General features: G+C 36.3%; 3 protein-coding genes, 6 non-coding genes and 1 pseudogene across 10 annotated transcripts in view; 2 read left to right on the top strand and 8 right to left on the bottom strand.

The window, feature by feature from the left end:
• The window catches only part of LOC110384279 (mortality factor 4-like protein 1), a 185,841-nt gene that overhangs the window by 43,459 nt on the left and 123,286 nt on the right, over positions 1-19,096 (bottom strand). The gene's annotated exons all lie outside the window — the stretch shown is intronic.
• Positions 163-10,052, top strand: Aldh (Aldehyde dehydrogenase). The gene is made up of 11 exons (XM_064038725.1): positions 163-346; positions 1,056-1,204; positions 2,063-2,159; positions 4,275-4,443; positions 5,865-6,013; positions 6,372-6,474; positions 6,957-7,133; positions 7,580-7,698; positions 7,983-8,147; positions 8,670-8,804; positions 9,222-10,052. The coding sequence occupies exons 1-11, from the start codon at positions 248-250 to the stop codon at positions 9,390-9,392; spliced, it is 1,533 nt and encodes a 510-aa protein (XP_063894795.1). The 5' UTR covers positions 163-247; the 3' UTR covers positions 9,393-10,052.
• LOC110384305 (uncharacterized) overlaps positions 10,049-19,096 on the bottom strand; it is a 26,640-nt gene continuing 17,592 nt past the window's right edge. For both annotated transcript variants that reach the window (XM_049846691.2, XM_049846692.2), the window contains exons 10-14: positions 18,007-18,234; positions 16,561-16,697; positions 12,342-12,447; positions 11,592-12,069; positions 10,049-11,409 (exon numbers count right to left, since the gene is read on the bottom strand). In XM_049846691.2, coding sequence (XP_049702648.2) covers positions 10,723-11,409; positions 11,592-12,069; positions 12,342-12,447; positions 16,561-16,697; positions 18,007-18,234 — 1,636 coding nt within the window. In that variant the 3' untranslated portion in view covers positions 10,049-10,722. The remainder of the gene's footprint in view (positions 11,410-11,591; positions 12,070-12,341; positions 12,448-16,560; positions 16,698-18,006; positions 18,235-19,096) is intronic.
• On the bottom strand, positions 12,118-12,236 carry LOC126055891 (5S ribosomal RNA). Its single transcript, XR_007511701.1, has one exon. It is a non-coding gene; the product is annotated as a 5S ribosomal RNA (ribosomal RNA).
• LOC126055890 (5S ribosomal RNA) lies at positions 12,667-12,785 on the bottom strand. The gene has a single exon (XR_007511700.1). It is a non-coding gene; the product is annotated as a 5S ribosomal RNA (ribosomal RNA).
• On the bottom strand, positions 13,435-13,549 carry LOC126055895 (5S ribosomal RNA; annotated as a pseudogene).
• LOC126055889 (5S ribosomal RNA) lies at positions 16,716-16,834 on the bottom strand. The gene has a single exon (XR_007511699.1). It is a non-coding gene; the product is annotated as a 5S ribosomal RNA (ribosomal RNA).
• Positions 17,344-17,462, bottom strand: LOC126055888 (5S ribosomal RNA). Its single transcript, XR_007511698.1, has one exon. It is a non-coding gene; the product is annotated as a 5S ribosomal RNA (ribosomal RNA).
• LOC126055887 (5S ribosomal RNA) lies at positions 17,833-17,951 on the bottom strand. The gene has a single exon (XR_007511697.1). It is a non-coding gene; the product is annotated as a 5S ribosomal RNA (ribosomal RNA).
• Positions 18,736-18,854, top strand: LOC126055886 (5S ribosomal RNA). Its single transcript, XR_007511696.1, has one exon. It is a non-coding gene; the product is annotated as a 5S ribosomal RNA (ribosomal RNA).

Below are 19,096 nucleotides of genomic sequence, written 5' to 3'. Positions count from 1 at the left end.
ATTTTATATAATTAACATATTTTCTGCCCTTTGCTGGTGGAAGCATTATTTGGAAAATATAGATTCCATTTTATACATTAACGAAGCTGTCACTGTCTCGTTCTTCAACCGAAGTCACTGTCACTGTCATATCATACACCAAAAATCGGAGTAACGCAACGCCGTGCGCGGGAACTTGGAAAACTGCCAGTTTTGCACTTGCCAGTTCCGTGTTCGTAACAGTAGAATTAGCACGTATTTCTACAACATGTTACGCCAATTAAGCAAAGTGGTCCAGCAAAAGGCGAGATTCGCTACAGCTGCGGTCCCTGCTCCTCAAAAGAACCCAGAGATTTTATACACCGGGGTGCGTAATCATTTAATTATTATGTAAACAATTTCTTTGCCAACGTGAATCAATAAAATAACTTAGGGCTGGGAATGCTGAATTAATAAAGTTAATAAACGCCGGTAGAACTAAGTGACAAGGAATTTTACGTGAGTAATAGTTAAGAAGTTTTATTTTTTCATAAGGAAGTTAGAGATACATATTTTTATGGTGCTCATGTTATGATTTTATTATCGATGTTCAAGGTCAGCTCGCCGGCACCCAAACAATATGTTTTTACAATATGATATACAGCTTGATATAAATATTCAAGGCCATGTAACGACTTATTAGTTGTTACATTATTTAAATATATGTATGTAGGTACATTTATAATATTTTTTATTGAATAATATTAATCTATAAGGTACTTGAAGAGGTAGGAAGGTAGATTTGTAAAGCATTGCATGTGGTAGGCTGTAGTAGGCACAAGAAAAAAAAGTTGTTATTCACTGGCTAATTAATATGGTTTCCTCATTCCAATTAATTAATATATGAATAAAGTGCTCTAATTCTGTAAACATTATGATATTTAATGCTGATTTTGTAGCAGAATACTGATTATAGATAACATTAAATCTAATAAGAAAATTGAACACAGATTTTGATGAATTATATCTTTCATAAATTAATTTAAGCCTAAACACATGATATTTCAGAAATTGACATGTTATCTGCTTTAATTTAGTTATTCATCAACAATGAATGGGTAAAGTCATCGGATGGCAAGACGTTCAAGACTGAGAATCCCAGCAATGGCAAAGTGATTGCAGATGTACAGCAGGCCAGCAAGACTGATGTGGACAAGGCTGTTAAAGCGGCTAAGGATGCCTTTAAGTATGTTTTTTTTTATATCAATAACAAGCATCCAGATCTTAGGTTTTTCTTAGAGTAACAAGGAGCCATATGTATAGGTTCTAGAAGTATGTTATAAAAACCCTATGTGAGCCATAAAGGTCTTACTTGAGCTATCATGACCAAAATACAAGTAACTAAAAAGAAAAAAAATAAGGGGTATCCCCTATGTATTGTAAGTTCTTCTTTTTCGAGGGTTTGCCCTTGAAAACAGTTTATCGGGCGATTTTTTTCTATAGATGTAGATGTGTGTGCCGGTAGATAACATATTACTGCAACAAGTCATGCTTTATTTACAAAATCTATCTTGCCTGCTATAGCTAGCAGCTGTAAGATTTTATACTTAGATACTTATACACCTGTAAAAAAGATCTGTTTTCTTCTAATTAGTCTCCATTGAGAAATCACTCTCTAATCTCGATAAATTAACTGAAACATTGCCTAATTGTGCTAACACCGTAACTAATGATTTGCCGTTAATTATGAGCCATAAATATTTATGGATATAATCTTTATCTTGTACTGAATGTGCAACAACCATTATAAAGCTGCTTTTCTAATGCAACATACTTAACTTGCTGCTGTTTGACCTTAAAAAAAAAACGTCGATTAGAGATGCTACAACAATTTTCTGTGTTTTCAATCTATGTAAAATATGCGTCGTAAGTTCTTAAGTCCTGTTTATAAAAAAAATCGGAGTTGTCTTTCAATAATTGGGAATTCGAAGCCAGCTTTGAATATCAGATAAGATTCTCTTGTTCATTCTTCAAAGGACTCTTGGGATCATGACATTTTCAGATTAAAGAGAAATTCCTACATATTTATTTATTTTGTTAACAGGCTTGGTTCACCATGGAGGAAGATGGATGCCTCCGAGAGGGGGTACCTCCTCAGCAAACTGGCTGATCTTGTTGAGAGGGACAGGACTTACTTGGCCGTAAGTATTATCATTACTAGCTTTTGCCCGCGACTTCGTTCGCGTGGAAAAGTGACTTCTGGCAGATTTTTGGCTTGACTAATAGATGGCGCTTGACTGATATATGTCCGGAATACAAACAAAACTATCCTATGTCCTTTCTCAAGTTCCAAACTATGTTCGTACCAAATTTCACACAAATCGGTTCAGTAGTTTAGGCGTGAAGAAAAGACAGACAGACAGAAAGACAGACAGACAGAGTTACTTTCACATTTATAATATTAGTTAGGATTACCTACTACTGGCCAGTTTCCACAACAAAACGCCGTGGAAGCTTTTTTAAAAACATAGGTAAATCTATAGAAAAATGAAATAATGAGGGTCAATAGTAGATATATGGTGTCAAACAATCGTCTAGGTTCGTACTTAGTTCAACCTGTTTAGAGATTAGTTGACACCTTTGCTGTAGATTGACGATATTGTATGCAGTAGCTAGCACCTACTTAAATAACTTAGATTTAGGTACCTATAAATTGAAAAGCGAGCCTATCGACATAAAAAAAAAGCTGGACTACACAAATTCCTCTTATACACGATCTACCTACTTAAATCGCAAAACCAGTTTCATACCCTAGATGGAGCCATTAAGATTTCCTGGCATTACTTTAATGACATGTTGTGGCTATGTACCTACTTAGAATCTGTACACCCCAGCTATTTATGTGAACAAAGTGCATTGACTTTCCTTAATGCAAGCATGCATTATACCTGCATAGCATGTAGGTATGTGTAAATATAGCAAATTGCGTAGAACTTTTTAAACTCGATGACTTAGCATTTTTATCTGAATAAACAATCCATATTTCTCACTCTTTAATAATGCTAATGAATTATTTTAGGTAACCATAACTATCGGCAATTAGTATTGACATTGACCATTATTTATCAAGTACATATTTATATTTTTTCTTGCAATTATGTCATTGCTTTTTAGAGAATAAGTGTAGATATAAATGTAATATGCTATAACAACGGTTAGATAATATTATGTACTTACCTACTTACTTATAAACGTATCTAATAATATCTGTTGTTTATCATAACCCCCTGATAAGGCGTGACCTAACGCTACCATACATTTTTGATTACTTGCGCTTGAAATAGATAATTTTGAAGCTGACTGTCTAACAATATAATGATAATTAAATTATTTTTACAGTCCCCATAATTCTTTGAAAAAAACCCTTCGAAAAAACGCCATCGTATTTTTTTTTGGCCTCCGGGAAACATTTTCACAATTTTCATTTTGATGAAAATATATATAGGAGGTCTTATAACGAGGAATAATATGGAACTAAAGTAGATCATTCGAGTCTCCAACATTTTGTACCCAAAAATGACAGTGCTTGGCAGAGGCTAAATGTAATGGGCCTAAATCGTACCTAATGCAAAAAAGGTGCACTTTGTCTACATAAAATACAGACAGACGTGGTTAAGTAATATTTTTGCATAGGTAGGCGCAGACGCAACCTGCTCTCGTCTAGCTTTCGCGTTCATTCAACCTTTTGGTTGCATGCATGTACCTACTTAGTTACACATCAACTGACGATAAGCAGATACTTAGGTATATCTACGATATTCAACTGTAAACGTAGGATTAACACCAAACATGAAATAATTTACTGCCATCGATTCCGCCGAAGTCATATTTCCGATTATTTCCATCATACGAGCAAAAATATTTTAGTTTATCTTCTGATATCAACCAGCCATTTGATTTAAATAAATATTGCAACTGCAACGTGACTCGACGTCAACGATCTTATTTCATGTCCTGTGATTAATAAGTCTACGCCAGCATTTTATGTTATTGCCACGTAAGGGATCTACTAGCTTGTCATGCTCAGAAACGACTAATTTTCACGGTTTTTTACCGTCTCGTTTAGGTAGCATTTTTCATTGTTTTGCAATAATGACCTAAAAAAAAAACAACTGAACAGCTCAATTCTAATTTCAAATACCTTGGCGTTCCCTAAACGGTGATAAATGATTGGCTAACAATTTACCGTCATCACCTTATTAACCGTTAGCCAATTACATTCCTCTAAAATTCTCAAAATCCTCTCATTCCTCCAGAGTCTAGAAACCCTGGACAACGGGAAGCCCTACACGGCAGCTTACTACGGCGACGTGCAGGCAGTTATCAAGAACTTGCGCTACTACGCCGGCTGGGCTGACAAGAGCCATGGCTTGGTGCTGCCGATGGACGGCAAACACTTCGCTTATACTAGGCATGAGCCTGTTGGTAAGTGTGGACACGACTTTATTGGTCTTAAATAAAGTTGAGGAGCTTGTGGCTAAGTTACAGCAGTGCGGATCGATCGGTTCATGAGGTTAAGCAACGGTTGGTACGGTCGGTCCGTGGTTGGGTCAGCATCTTGTTATAACGAGTTCCTATTAAAGGAATCGGAGAGTGTCCGGTGAGACTAGAAGTCATATCCAACTCACCTGAGAAAAGGCTATGTGGATGGCGTTGAATGTGTTAAATGATGATACTTACTTAGATTAATTTTGACATTTACATAACACCACGATAGGTAAACCATAAGATTGGCATAGACGTAATCAGTGTATTTTTAATATATATTTATGAAATGTCAAAAATAAAAAGACACAATCTAAGTTGAACATATTTGGCTAAGTTGAAGTCCCAACTATTAAAAGGGTAATGGTAGCTAAATGAACACATCTGTCTGCTCATATGTACATGTCATGATTGGACATGGAATCGGTTCATCATGCCAAAGCGACAACAAACAATGATATTTACCCAAGCGCGGCGGAATGGGCGTCAGCACAATAGTCAATAAGCCTTTGTTATCAAGTCAGACACTAAATAAATGATCAGTCATTCTGCTATCAGCCATTTACTGAGGATTACAAAAACATATCAGTCCATTGATTTGATCCACGTAATGCTAAATTCTAAGTCTTCTATATATAGGACCGCCCATTAAGTCATCTAGAATCAAAAATTTAAAAATTGGTGTGCCTTATACCCTATATCTGTCCGTCTTAGGTATGTTTGTGCGACAGTCCTGTAACATTAAATATGTAGGTAAAGGTATATGGCCGTATACAAATATCCCGAACATCTTATCTCTGTATAAAATATGTATATCGTCCAATCTGATCAGATTTTTATCTGCTAAAAATATATACAAAATTATTGGTACGTTTTCAGTAAAAGCAAGTAAAAGATTTTGCATGATTTTGAACAATCTTGGTACTTGTGATAAATAGCGTCGTTTCGATAAACTATGTTTTGTTATTAGACACTGTTATTGTATGTATGACTGCGTGTTTACATTGATCATACCTATTTTGTATTACTTATATGTTTGTTTTATGGTTAAGGAAAAGTTATAAATTATCGCATTTATATGGAAGTAAACAACTTATGCTTATGTGTTTAATAATTACATGATATTTTATTTTATTAATATTTAATTTTATTTGGTCCAAAAAATAGTCTACGTGACTTATTACAATGCGTAAAATACAGACAGAACCTGTAATCTAGTCAGAGTAAATGTCAACAATCAGACCAATGACCTATGGGGGCTGGGGCTTTAAAATCCTTCTCGTCTACTTATCTATACATTTCTTATTATTTATTAGTACCTTTCAACCACTATATCTAACTACCAAATGAAAATACCACAGGTGTATGCGGCCAGATAATCCCATGGAACTTCCCTCTCCTGATGGCAGCGTGGAAGCTAGGCCCTGCCCTGGCTGCCGGCTGCACGGTCGTGATGAAACCGGCCGAACAGACGCCTCTTACTGCGCTATATCTCGCTCAGTTGGTTAAGGTGAGATTAATTATCTATACTAACAGGTATATAAAGAGGAATGTTTTTTTGAATCGAATAGGCTCTAGAACTAATTAACAGATTTGAAAAAGTTTCACTTTTGGAAAGCAGGCAAGCTATTTCTGAGTAACGAAAGGCTATATTTTACTGAGGTACGGCAGAAGTCCCCACGGAAAGCGGGAGAAACCGAAGGAAAACGGCTAGTTGGTAATAAAGTTAATGGGTTAAAATCTTGTGTACCTATGTTATGTGATCGAAAAGTCACGATGAGATTGGGTTGTGACTACAACTTTTACACGAATACTTAAAACACAGAAACTTAAAATATTGCATTTTAATAATTAAAGTATTCTTTCAGGAAGCTGGTTTCCCCGAGGGTGTGGTGAACATGTTGCCAGGTTTCGGCGACGCGGGCGCAGCTCTCGTCGACCATCCCGATGTCGACAAAATCGCTTTCACTGGTAAATTTTATAATGTTAATTAGTTATTATGGTTATCTAGATAATCTGGTAAGCTATAAATAGATAATGAGTACACAAGTGTTTTTATGAGTTCATCAAGTCTGTTGATTCTTACATAAACATGTAAAGCATATTGTTATCAATATTATGTATGCGTCTTTAACAATGCAAAATTAATGCTTAAATAAAAGGTACAATACAAGCGTCTACCCACATAGCGTGAGAGTGAAAAGTAGTCCACTACCTCGAAAATGGTATATATGACACTGAAAGAATTTTTAGAATCTGTCGAGTCGTCTTTAAGATTAGCGAGGTAGGTCAAAGTCATTAGTTTTTATCAACAAATTGTTCCCATGAAACTAAAGAGCATTTACTCCCGGCGCGATGTCAAGTTTAGGTAATTTAGCGCCAGAAATCATGCAAACAAACAAGCAAATTTTATTAACTAATAATTATTTTAATCTTTATTTTGCTCCCTCTAGGTTCAACCGAAGTAGGCAAGTTAATCCAGCGCAACTCGGCTGGCACAGTGAAGCGCATCACATTGGAGTTGGGAGGAAAGTCGCCTAACATCATCTTCGCGGACACTAACCTGGAGAGAGCGGTGGAGGCGGCACATTTCGCGCTGTTCTTCAATATGGGACAGTGCTGCTGTGCTGGTATGTTTAAAAATGGTTATGGTGAATGCTTCAACTGGTAGCGGGAAATACAAAAGTAAAGTGTTGTTTTTATGTTTTTCTGGGGTTAGTTAGACCAGTTGAAGCATTGAGCTTAATATGAGGACAATTTTATTTTACCCTGTAGGACAAAACAGTTGGGATATATAGAACAGTGTTCTGGTGTTGGTATGTTTAGACAGACTTCCAAAATAGTCCTGATCCTTACAAACATAATTCTACCTTTAAAGATTCATTTATTTTCTAAGTCAAATTGGAATAAATGATTATGTTCTTTCTTCTCATCAAGGGAGCTACAGGTTTTTTTTATCACTTATAAGTACGGGTACACTTACACTAGGAGGAGTGTTAGAGTTTTCTCAAATCTCAAATTATGTTCTTTTGAATCCTTATTCTGTACAATGTAACGATATGTTGGTATTAATTAGGATCCCGCACATTCGTGGAGGACAAGATCTACGACAAGTTCGTGGAGCTGTCCGCCGAGCGAGCCAAGCGACGCGTCGTCGGGGACCCCTTCAAGCCTGACACCGAACAGGGACCACAGGTAGGTTATAAATAAATGAATACATTATTTTTTACAAAATGTTCTCTTTTTTTAAATCGAAGATTATAGTCACAAATTGTTTGATATAGTACATAAGGCTCATTTGAATCTACGGTATTGCTTACTAGAGATAGGAATTTGACATAACTTGTATGAGGCTAATGTCAAAATTCTCTAGTCAGGAATTTAGATAAATAGTATATTGGAAACCGCTGTTAGTTGCAGACCGTTATGGTGTTTTGCGTGAACTGTAGGAATAATGAACTTATTACCTTGTTTTCCAGATCGACTTAGAACAGCAGACCCGCATCCTGAGCCTGATAGAGTCAGGCAAGCAGCAGGGCGCCAGGCTGGTGGCGGGAGGCAGCAAGGGAGCTGATGCCGGCTACTTCGTGCAGCCCACTGTCTTCAGCGACGTGCAGGACACCATGGACATCGCTACCACCGAGGTCAGTACTCAACCTGATACAGTCAGCCAAGTAGGGAAGCTACACTACCCAAATAACATAGCCTGGTACGGGAACAAGTTTCCCCGAAACCCTGGTGAAGCCGTAGCCAGCTAGTATGAAAAATATCTACACCACTTGAGAGCAGTGACTTCTATTATAATGTATCAACTCAAAAGCTACTGGATCTATTTCAACTTTTAAATGAGCACTTGAAGTAGTTCTAGTGAAATTAAAATATAGTACACTAGCGACTCGCCTCAGCTTCGCACGGGATTACCAGTATTTCCCCACTCTTTAATGGATGTTGTTATACATATAAACCTTCCTCTTTAAACACTATCAGATAAATAAAAAAACCGCATGAAAATCGGTTGCGTAGTTTTAAAGATTTAAGCGTACAAGCGTACGTTTTATACTATGTAGTGATTTTGCTTAGTGTTTGAATTTGCTAGAATCAATAACAAAAATGCATCATATGAGCCTGGCTAGATAGTCTACTGAACAAAACATTTTCTCCCCCAGATCTTCGGCCCCGTGCAGCAGATCCTGAAGTTCTCTCAGCTGGACGAGGTGGTGGAGCGAGCCAACAACTCGCAGTACGGACTCGCGGCCGCTGTCTTCACGCAGGACATCGACAAGGCTAACTATGTTGTGCAGGTATGATGTTATTATTATTTACAACTACATTTTATGTCCTAGATCATATACGGCGGTATAGCTCAATGAAGACCTGGTATGGGAGTGAACAAACGTAATTTATTTATATAAATTTAACTATCAACTCATATTACATCACATTAATGTAATGTGGCTTTATGTAAAATGTATAATACTTACATAGCTACCTAAAGAATGGAGGGGTTCTAAATACTTCTTATTCCACTCACACATTCATCATCACATAACCTGATTTGTTTAGTTATAATATTAAATTATTTTACCATCTAAATTATTTCATTCTTATAAATTCGAGGCATAAGCGAAAGTCATGTAAATGTAATAGAGAAAAAAAAATCAAATCGAATTTTAAGTCTTTCCAAATCAAATGTTTGTATGTTTTTTTGTTATTTCTAGCGACTTCGCGCCGGCACAGTGTGGGTGAACGATTACAACGTGCTAAGCAACCAGGTTCCCTTCGGAGGTTACAAGCAATCCGGCATCGGACGCGAGAACGGACCCTACGGCATCAAGAATTACACGGAAGTTAAGGCTGTCATCACTAAACTTACTGATAAAACTTCATAAACATAAAAATAGCTGTAATGTGAAATAGTGATGTTCGAGTGTTTGGTGAGAAGCGGTAAAAGTTATCGATATTTTAAACTACATAAAAATATTATAGTCTGATATATACTGTTGTAAGACAATCTTCCATAAGAGTTCACGCATTCAGTTGTAATTAATTTTTGAAGGTACGTTTTATTACAGTAGTGATGTGATAAATATATCGATAACTTTTTACATGGGACTAGCGAAGCATTCTGTCTCAAGACATTCGCACAAATATCGTAATATGTATATTTCGATATTTATTTTGTACGTTCTCAACTCACAAATTATTGTAGAATAATTCGTAAGTTGTATCGATATTAATGAATACTCTATGTTTAATGCTCTGTAAATGTTAATTATATTGAACACTAAAAAAGTGAATCTATACAAATACAATTTGTTAACTTTTGCATTTGTTATTTTATGTGAACAATGTTTTGCATTTACCGGGTAAAGAGGCTGAGATATGTAGAACCAATTAAATTGATTCCAAATGTCTTCCAATATAGACACGTAAAGCGTATTTATCTTATAAAGCACAATGTATATTTCCATTAATCATTGTAAAGTGCCATTTACTTTTTTCTATGTTATCCTATATTTTTGAAGAAAAAATAAAAAGCCAAAAATTAAGTACAAAGTTTTATTTTTAACAGTTACATCTAAAATCAACCACACAATTAAGTAATAATAGCATTTAAAATGGAAACTTTATAAATCAACTTACATTTTGTTTTAGAAAATCAAAGGACAATAGAAAAGTACCGAACAAGGCAACTAATTAAACCTTTGGTGTATTTAATACAATTTATAAAACGAAGATTAAAATATTCAGATTAAAAGTGCTAATATTAAAGTATAACAAGGCGAAACCTTTATAAGGTGCATCTAGTCTAAAAATCACAACAGTGGAATGTATCGGTGCCACTTACTCTAAATCACATAGCCTTGCACTATTAATCACTAAAAAGATACAAATTAAAACTCGGAATCAATCTAAAATAAGAAAACCTATCAAATATCTTTGGGTTTTCTAAATGCGAGTACAAATTGGACGGCTGAGTAACATGATTGTAATAATATATCAGCGACATACATAATTAACGATTTACCAATAAAAGAAGGAATACAAAAATCTAACAACTTTGTACTTGTCAAACTGGACATTTCGAATACAATCGGTGAAGAAAAATAAAGTACTTTCGTCTCCTCACATCAAGCAGTAACGTAATTTGTACTTATGGCTTCAACATTACTGTTAACATGTAAATATAAATTCTTAATTCTGGATCAACAGAATTAATCAGTCCTTATCCTCGTTTAGATTAGAGAGGTTTTCTTCGGATATCTTTTCCAAGCAGCCGCAATTCAGTGAAGATTTGTTGCTGTTCGCGATATCTTCTTCAATCTTTTTCTCAAGTAATTCGAAGTCGTCGTGTTCGGCTTGGCATTTGACACATTCGTCAGAGGACGAGTCCTGGTAACACAGAACATTCTCGATGTTCACCTCGACTTCATCGGATTTGTCGCAAGTGGGCAAAGACGGTGTGCTGTTGCTTAGCACGCGAGAATGTAAGTTGAGTCTCGGTACAAATACTTCGGATTTGGGTCGTATTCTGTGTTCGGGGGGTTTCGATTTGCGTACGAAGCTGGGTGTTTGTGCGCGTTTGTCTTTGGGGAAGACGCGTTGGATCCTCTCTTCGACAAGAGAGATGCTTCGCTTGAAGACGACGGTGTCCTGCGGGCGGTGGTCGTGGATGCAGCCGTCGATGGCGTCGCGTGACTCGGTGTCGGAGTTGTCGCAGCGGAAGTAGATGGTGTCGCAGCCGTTCTCCTGCTTCACCTTGATGAGACAGCAGTCGTCCTCCTTCTCGCAGAGGATTTCGTGCAGGGAGCCGTGCAGAGGGATCAGCTTCACTTTGCCGCCGAAGTTCTCTTGCATTGTCGATAAGTCGTCGTCTATGTACAGGTCCTCGGTACTTCTAGCTTCCTGTTGACAACAAAACAAAAATACATTTTACTACTGTTATGTAAGGGAAAGTTTGTGAGTGTGCGTATGTTTGTTACTTCTTCGCGAGCAAATGGCTAAATAGATGAAACTTATCAGTAATTTACCGCTGATACCTGTCTAAATTGTTGGAATGTCTTTTCACAGATAGTATCCAAACTCACCTGTAAAGCATTGAAAGCCTGGCACCTCTTCAGAGCGTTGACAGTCGGTTCGTCAGTGAGCGTGTCTTCCATAGACTGGTTCATCTTATCTTTAGTACTAACGTTGTTGTTGGCGCCATCACAGATAGTCACGTTCACACAATTGTCTAGAACCTGCAGACTGTTCTCTCCGGAACGAGTAAAAGTGATTTGTAGTAAAGGTTTATTATTCCCGTTGATTTTCACACGGGAGAACGACTTCATTGGTTCCTTTTTCGAAGTTTTATCTTCATTGTTTAAAGACTCCATGATGTTAGCAACTCCTTTGTTAAGAATGTCTTCATTCTTAGTAGGCATAGAGGAGGAAGAGGCTTCGTCGGATATCTCTTGCAAAAGATGTTGGAACTCCTTCCGTATCATATCTCGGATGAAGTCTTCAATGCTCTTTGTATCGGTTGATTGGTCGGTTTGTTCCGATTTTTGGCTTTCAGTTGCAGTCCTGAAATTTATATTTTGGTGAATTTAAAAATAGTATCGAAAATCAAAAAGCCAACGTCACGCGGTGTTCCCAGGCGGTCACCCATCCAAGTACTGACCGCGCCCGATGTTGCTTAACTTCGGTGATCGGACGAGAACCGGTGTATTCAACGTGGTATGGACGTTGGCAATAACTGGGCGATAAATTATGATCCGTATTAACAATCTTTTTAATCCTTCAGGTTAATATTTTAGATGAATTTTATTGTTATAGTAATGCAAATATTGTAGTACCCTTTTTCCGAGTCACTCCTCCTATGTTGATGTTCAGGGCTCCGTGAAAAGTTGACGCTCTTAGCGATAGTTTCCCTTGCTTGACAGAATTGGTCCCAATTATTTCCTGAAACATTTTATTTTTAGTTAAATAAGTTTCTCGGCAGCGTCCCCCGTTTTTCGAACCGCCAAAAAGTTTGGCGAGACCTGTCGTACACACAAAAATCATAAAATATGACAAAATTTTCACCGCCTATCCTTAGCTCTACAATACAATTGATGGATAAAAATATTTATTAATTTAATTACGAAAACATTGTAATAATTTCAAAAATAAATAGCAAAAAGCCAACGTCACGCGGTGTTCCCAGGCGGTCACCCATCCAAGTACTGACCGCGCCCGATGTTGCTTAACTTCGGTGATCGGACGAGAACCGGTGTATTCAACGTGGTATGGACGTTGGCATACGCTGGTCCGGAACTTTTGTTTCCTATCATTTTCATGATGTCATAGTATCATTTCAACAGAAAATACAATTATAATTAAATACGAGGGTCGCTGATAGACAACTTAGAACAAGCTACTTAGCACTATAAAACAAAGAAATAAAGTTCAATTATTATTGTCATAACCACCATGCTGTTTTTTCTCCCCTTTACCCGTCGTTTATTTTATAACTTTACCAAATCGGTGAAATAGTTATTTGTGTTACAAGAGAACAAAGTTGTTAGTGAAGACTTTAAATCCCGAGAAATAGAAGGATTTTCTTTGAATGTGGAGCGCAACGAGTGATTTTAAAGAAGGCTTCGGATCGCGTCGAGGGATTTGAAGATATGGGTTGCAAAACAAAATGTTAAGCCCGCCGAACAATAAGTTTCAGTGAGTCTTCCAGTGATCCTGATTAATCATTATGGCCATGTTTTGTCCCACTAGTGAGTAAAGGTCGATTTTGCTCACTTTTTTTGCAGCAAAACCTACATATTTGAGCTACTGAAGTTAAAAGTAAATTCTGGTTCAAAATGCGTGATGCTCTAAGCAAGACTGTAATACAATTCGAATCTAGAACGAAACTTTGAATATGGGATAAAAAATTTACTACAACGAAAAGCAAAAAGCCAACGTCACGCGGTGTTCCCAGGCGGTCACCCATCCAAGTACTGACCGCGCCCGATGTTGCTTAACTTCGGTGATCGGACGAGAACCGGTGTATTCAACGGTGTGCGTTCGCGCAGCGGAATATTGTTGAATTTAAAGATTTTAATGATGCAGATAATTAGTTTATGACGTCCTATAATTGTGTATGGTAAATAAAAATTTGTGTATGCAGCCATTGTGGAGAAATTCACCAAAAACAGATTCCGCTGGGCGAACGTTGGCGAACGTTGTCCTGGCGGAACTTTTTTTAATCCATAGACTTTAGAAGAAAAGAGATGTGTCCAAAAATTAGTGTGTATTTGTGTATAATTGATTATGTATGAATGAAATCAGTGCATGCATTAACTTCGGAGAAATTCAAATTTCCGCTACGCGAACGTTTGGCCATTAGCTAGTTTTCATATAAAGCGCTTACATAGAGAGCTGTAGATTTTTACATAATTTGTTTATATTTGTTTAAAAACAGATTTAGAAAAGTCGTAGGGTTTAAAAGATAAAAATATAAACGTAAAATACACTTATTAGGTCTTAGTTCTTAAAGTATGCAGTTTGGGGTCTAGATTTTCACGTTTACACAAACCTTGTAAGTGTTTCCAACATGTTGCCAAGTATCAATGATGTTCCGTTAGTAATTAAAAAGTTATAGGATATTTTATCATGATATATGATGAATAGATCACTGTTTACAAAGCAGTCGAATATCACGACGTTCTAAAGGAATTGCATGGTAAAATGTATGCCAATAATTAGTTTAATCATTCAACTATTCACTTGCAAAATTTCATGTCATTAAATTCAGTAATTAAAGAAAGACAATTGTAATACTGACGGAGCATCAAAACCTACATATACCAAGTTCGGATAGCTACAAAAAAGCGGCCGTGCCATATGTCTAAGAAACGTTCTTAACTTGGAAGGTTAGTATAATTATTAATATGGTACAGTTGCGTACACAAGCGTTAGGCAAAAACTAAAACAATGCTTCTTGAATGAAAAATATTTTTTTAATAATAATGCCACTATCTACGACATTTTAGTTAAATACGTAACGTTTATTAACGGTATTTTTAATCACCTAGTTAAGTAATTTGTGTAAGTAATGATAATAAAAATATTTTTGTACACGGATATTTAAATAGAGAAGTACTTGGTAATTGAAGATTTATTTTTATCGTAGATAGTGGCATTATTATTAAAAAAATATTTTTCATTCAAGAAGTATTGTTTTATTTTTTGCCTAACGCTTGTGTACGCAACTGTGCCATATTAATAAATACTAACCTTCCAAGTTAAGAACGTTTCTTAGACATATGGCACGGCCGCTTTTTTGTAGCTATCCGAACTTGGTCGGATTATGTAGGTTTTTGATGCTCCGTCAGTATTACAATTGTCTTTCTTTAATTACTGAATTTAATGACATGAAATTTTGCAAGTGAATAGTTGAATGATTAAACTAATTATTGGCATACATTTTACCATGCAATTCCTTTAGAACGTCGTGATATTCGACTGCTTTGTAAACAGTGATCTATTCATCATATATCATGATAAAATATCCTATAACTTTTTAATTACTAACGGAACATCATTGATACTTGGCAACATGTTGGAGACACAAGGTTTGTGTAAACGTGAAAATCTAGACCCCAAACTGCATACTTTAAGAACTAAGACCTAATAAGTGTATTTTACGTTTATATTTTTATCTTTTAAACCCTACGACTTTTTCTAAATCTGTTTTTTAAACAAATATAAACAAATTCAAAACAACATATGTAAAAATCTACAGCTCTCTATGTAAGCGCTTTATATGAAAACTAGCTAATGGCCAAACGTTCGCGTAGCGGAAATTTGAATTTCTCCGAAGTTAATGCATGCACTGATTTCATTCATACATAATCAATTATACACAAATACACACTAATTTTTGGACACATCTCTTTTCTTCTAAAGTCTATGGATTAAAAAAAGTTCCGCCAGGACAACGTTCGCCAACGTTCGCCCAGCGGAATCTGTTTTTGGTGAATTTCTCCACAATGGCTGCATACACAAATTTTTATTTACCATACACAATTATAGGACGTCATAAACTAATTATCTGCATCATTAAAATCTTTAAATTCAACAACATTCCGCTGCGAGAACGCACACTATTCAACGTGGTATGGACGTTGGCATACGCTGGACCGAATTTTACGTATATTATCAACTATGTACCTTACATGCTAACAGATAAGAAAAAATAATAAAAATATAATGAACTAATATAGACTATTTACCTAAACCGATAACAAGTTAGTATTTTTTTTTTAGAATGAACAGACAAAGTGTGTATTTTAGAATGCAACAATAATATAGTACCCAATTAACAAAGACAAGTATAATTTATAATGTATACTTACAGTGTAGCCTGAAGTCTTGTTATTGACATGAGGTTATGTATACCTATACTAATCTACATCATGCAGGAAAATAAAACCCCCATGCATTTAGTAAGATTTTATTGTACCAACACCTTCAGTTAGTGACAAGCATGTTAGTAGTTAATTATATTATAATCATTAATCAGTTAAAAAAAAGTTAGTTAAGCACTAAAGTAATACACAGTATATATTAATGAGTGGTTTTCCAATTATTTTTGAGGGTTTCGGTAGATTTCTACACAGAAGTTAGTAAAGTAAATGACAGATTTTCCAAATCTTTTTGAGGATTTTGGTTTTGTAAGATTTCAAGAAGCCAATTAAAGTAAGATTTACTGTGTAATATTATCATGGATTCGCCCTTTCGACTTTGAATTTTGTATTATTTACAAATCCACCATAATCATGACCAATTATTTCTCCCAATTTTTTTTTTTTTTGTGTTGTATTTATACCAATTTTTATAATCAAGCCTGAAAAGTTTCTTTTCATTGAAATCAGTAAGCATACAAGAGTCTGTTATGGCAATTAATGTTGATACCCATATTCAAGTTAAAATATAATTATTGTGATATTTTTTAAGAACTCGAATGCAATAAAGACCAATTTTCTGCTTTTCCAAGAAGAGAAGTACTTTACAAGGTACAATTTACAGGCGACTGACCATTTTTTCCGTTGCCCGGGGAAGCAGGACGCGTGCGATATATTTTAGTGCCCGATTTCTTCATGTTCAATTGAGGCAAAGATTTCTGCAACGTGTCAACGCAGTGGGACGCCGGCTTCACCGCAACTATCTGGCTTCTGTAACAAAAAGCAAAAAGCCAACGTCACGCGGTGTTCCCAGGCGGTCACCCATCCAAGTACTGACCGCGCCCGATGTTGCTTAACTTCGGTGATCGGACGAGAACCGGTGTATTCAACGTGGTATGGACGTTGGCATACACAAGACCGAATTTTGTATTTGGTATCGTTTTTATGACGTCACTTAAGACTACATTCTCCCCTCAATTTGACAAACATAATGGGGAGATTAATGTTCAAAGTACGCGATAAGCGGTTTAAAGCCGTGTGTCTAAGGGAATAAGATCAATGTACGACAAAACTCCGGTTTTTGGAGGGTGGTCTGGCGATATACCACCTTTATTCCGCAAACTATTTAGCTTAAGTACAATTTAATTACTGTGAACAAAGTAAAGCCGCTCATACTAAGGTACTTAAGTAGAGAACAAAACTGAGCATAAAAATATTTTAGTGATGAAAAAGATTATTCATAATTTATGATAATTTCCTTCAATATGGTTTTATGAAGATTCTGTACAGATTCCTAGGAACATGTCTCTAATGCTGGATCTGCATAGCCTGGCGGCCATGGTTAGTATCTTAAAAAATAATAATAAAGTGAAAATAATATAAAATTAAAACTAATTAATGCTAAAAAAAGACAAAAAGCCAACGTCACGCGGTGTTCCCAGGCGGTCACCCATCCAAGTACTGACCGCGCCCGATGTTGCTTAACTTCGGTGATCGGACGAGAACCGGTGTATTCAACGTGGTATGGACGTTGGCATACATTAGACAGAAATTTGTGTTTCGTATCGTTTTTATGACGTCACTTAAGACTACATTCTCCCCTCAATTTAACAAACATAAGGGGGAGATTAATGTTCAAAGTACGCGATAAGCGGTTAAATACCGCGTGTCTAAAGTCAAAAGGAATAAGATTAATGTACGACAAAGCTCCGGTTTTTGGAGGGTGGTCCGGCGATAAACCATCTGTATTCCTCAAACTATTAAGCTGAAGTACAATTTATTTACTGTGAACAAGGTATAGCCGCTCATACTAAACTTAAGGTGAGTAAAGAACAAAACTGAGCATAAGAATATTTTTTGAAAGATATATTTTTTTGTTTGCCTGAATACAAAAAAATTGCAAAAAAGCCAACGTCACGCGGTGTTCCCAGGCGGTCACCCATCCAAGTACTGACCGCGCCCGATGTTGCTTAACTTCGGTGATCGGACGAGAACCGGTGTATTCAACGTGGTATGGACGTTGGCGAGAAGATGACCAAAATTGATGATGATTATGTACCAAGATGACGTCATGGCTTACCTATTATCATCAGGCAAGGACATGGAGCGTCCGGTTTTTCTGTTGGCTTCGTAAATCCACTTCTCGTGTATCGCTACTAATGGTTTCACGTTCACGTTGGCGAGAATATCTTCTTCTATTTTGTATTTGAGGTTGTTCCGATCTTGCCCGGATTTGAGAGAACAAGAGCTCATGCGGTCTCTTGCGTCTTCGCTTTCTGGTGAGTAAAAATCTGGCGGTGGAGTTATTCTGAAAAAAAAAACATGGTTTAATACATTAATTTATCCTAAAATAATATATTTACTGAAAAATATGAGATTTATTGTTTTCATAAGATGAGTGTAAATAAATATACATAAGCGCCATCTACCGATTGAACCTTGGTACTACTTATTAAGGTCAAGTTCAAGCAACGCTGTTACTAGTTCGTGGCTTAATCACAGCGTGTGGCGCTAGTGTCGCAATACAAACATTTCCTGTTACCAAAAATCTTTTAAGTTTATTGCTCTTAATGGCACCAAGAAAAATAAAATATATAGGCAGTGATTTGAATTTCGCGTATTCTATCTTGTACCTATGAACTGATGGTCAGCGTGACTGTAAATTCTTCTAATCATTATATCATTGTTTTATTAAATATTTAGGTAAGAACATAGAATTTTGTAACTGCAGTGTGTGGGAACAAATATAGGGATCCATAGAAATGACGTCATAAAAATGTAAGGGAACAGAGGTTGCGGTTCAGTGTATGCCAACGTCCATACCACGTTGAATACACCGGTTCTCGTCCGATCACCGAAGTTAAGCAACATCGGGCGCGGTCAGTACTTGGATGGGTGACCGCCTGGGAACACCGCGTGACGTTGGCTTTTTGCTTTTTATACCGTTTATATTTTGCAATGTGATTCCATTAATTTTGCCTTTTATTTTTCAATGTGATTCACTGAGAGAGACTGATGAGACAAGAAAAAGGCAAAAAAATATTTATTAAATTAAAAACAAAAAGTCAACGCGTCAGGCTTCACGTGAAACGGTGTTTTCAACATGAACATAAATAAATACACCCCAATAGGATCAATTTTAGTCCATAACATCACGATTGGAATGAATG

This window comes from Helicoverpa armigera, chromosome 17 (assembly GCF_030705265.1).
Source record: "Helicoverpa armigera isolate CAAS_96S chromosome 17, ASM3070526v1, whole genome shotgun sequence".
Lineage (NCBI taxonomy): Eukaryota > Metazoa > Arthropoda > Insecta > Lepidoptera > Noctuidae > Helicoverpa > Helicoverpa armigera.
Note: the sequence above shows the minus strand (reverse complement) of the source record. Positions and strands in the feature narration are given on the sequence as shown.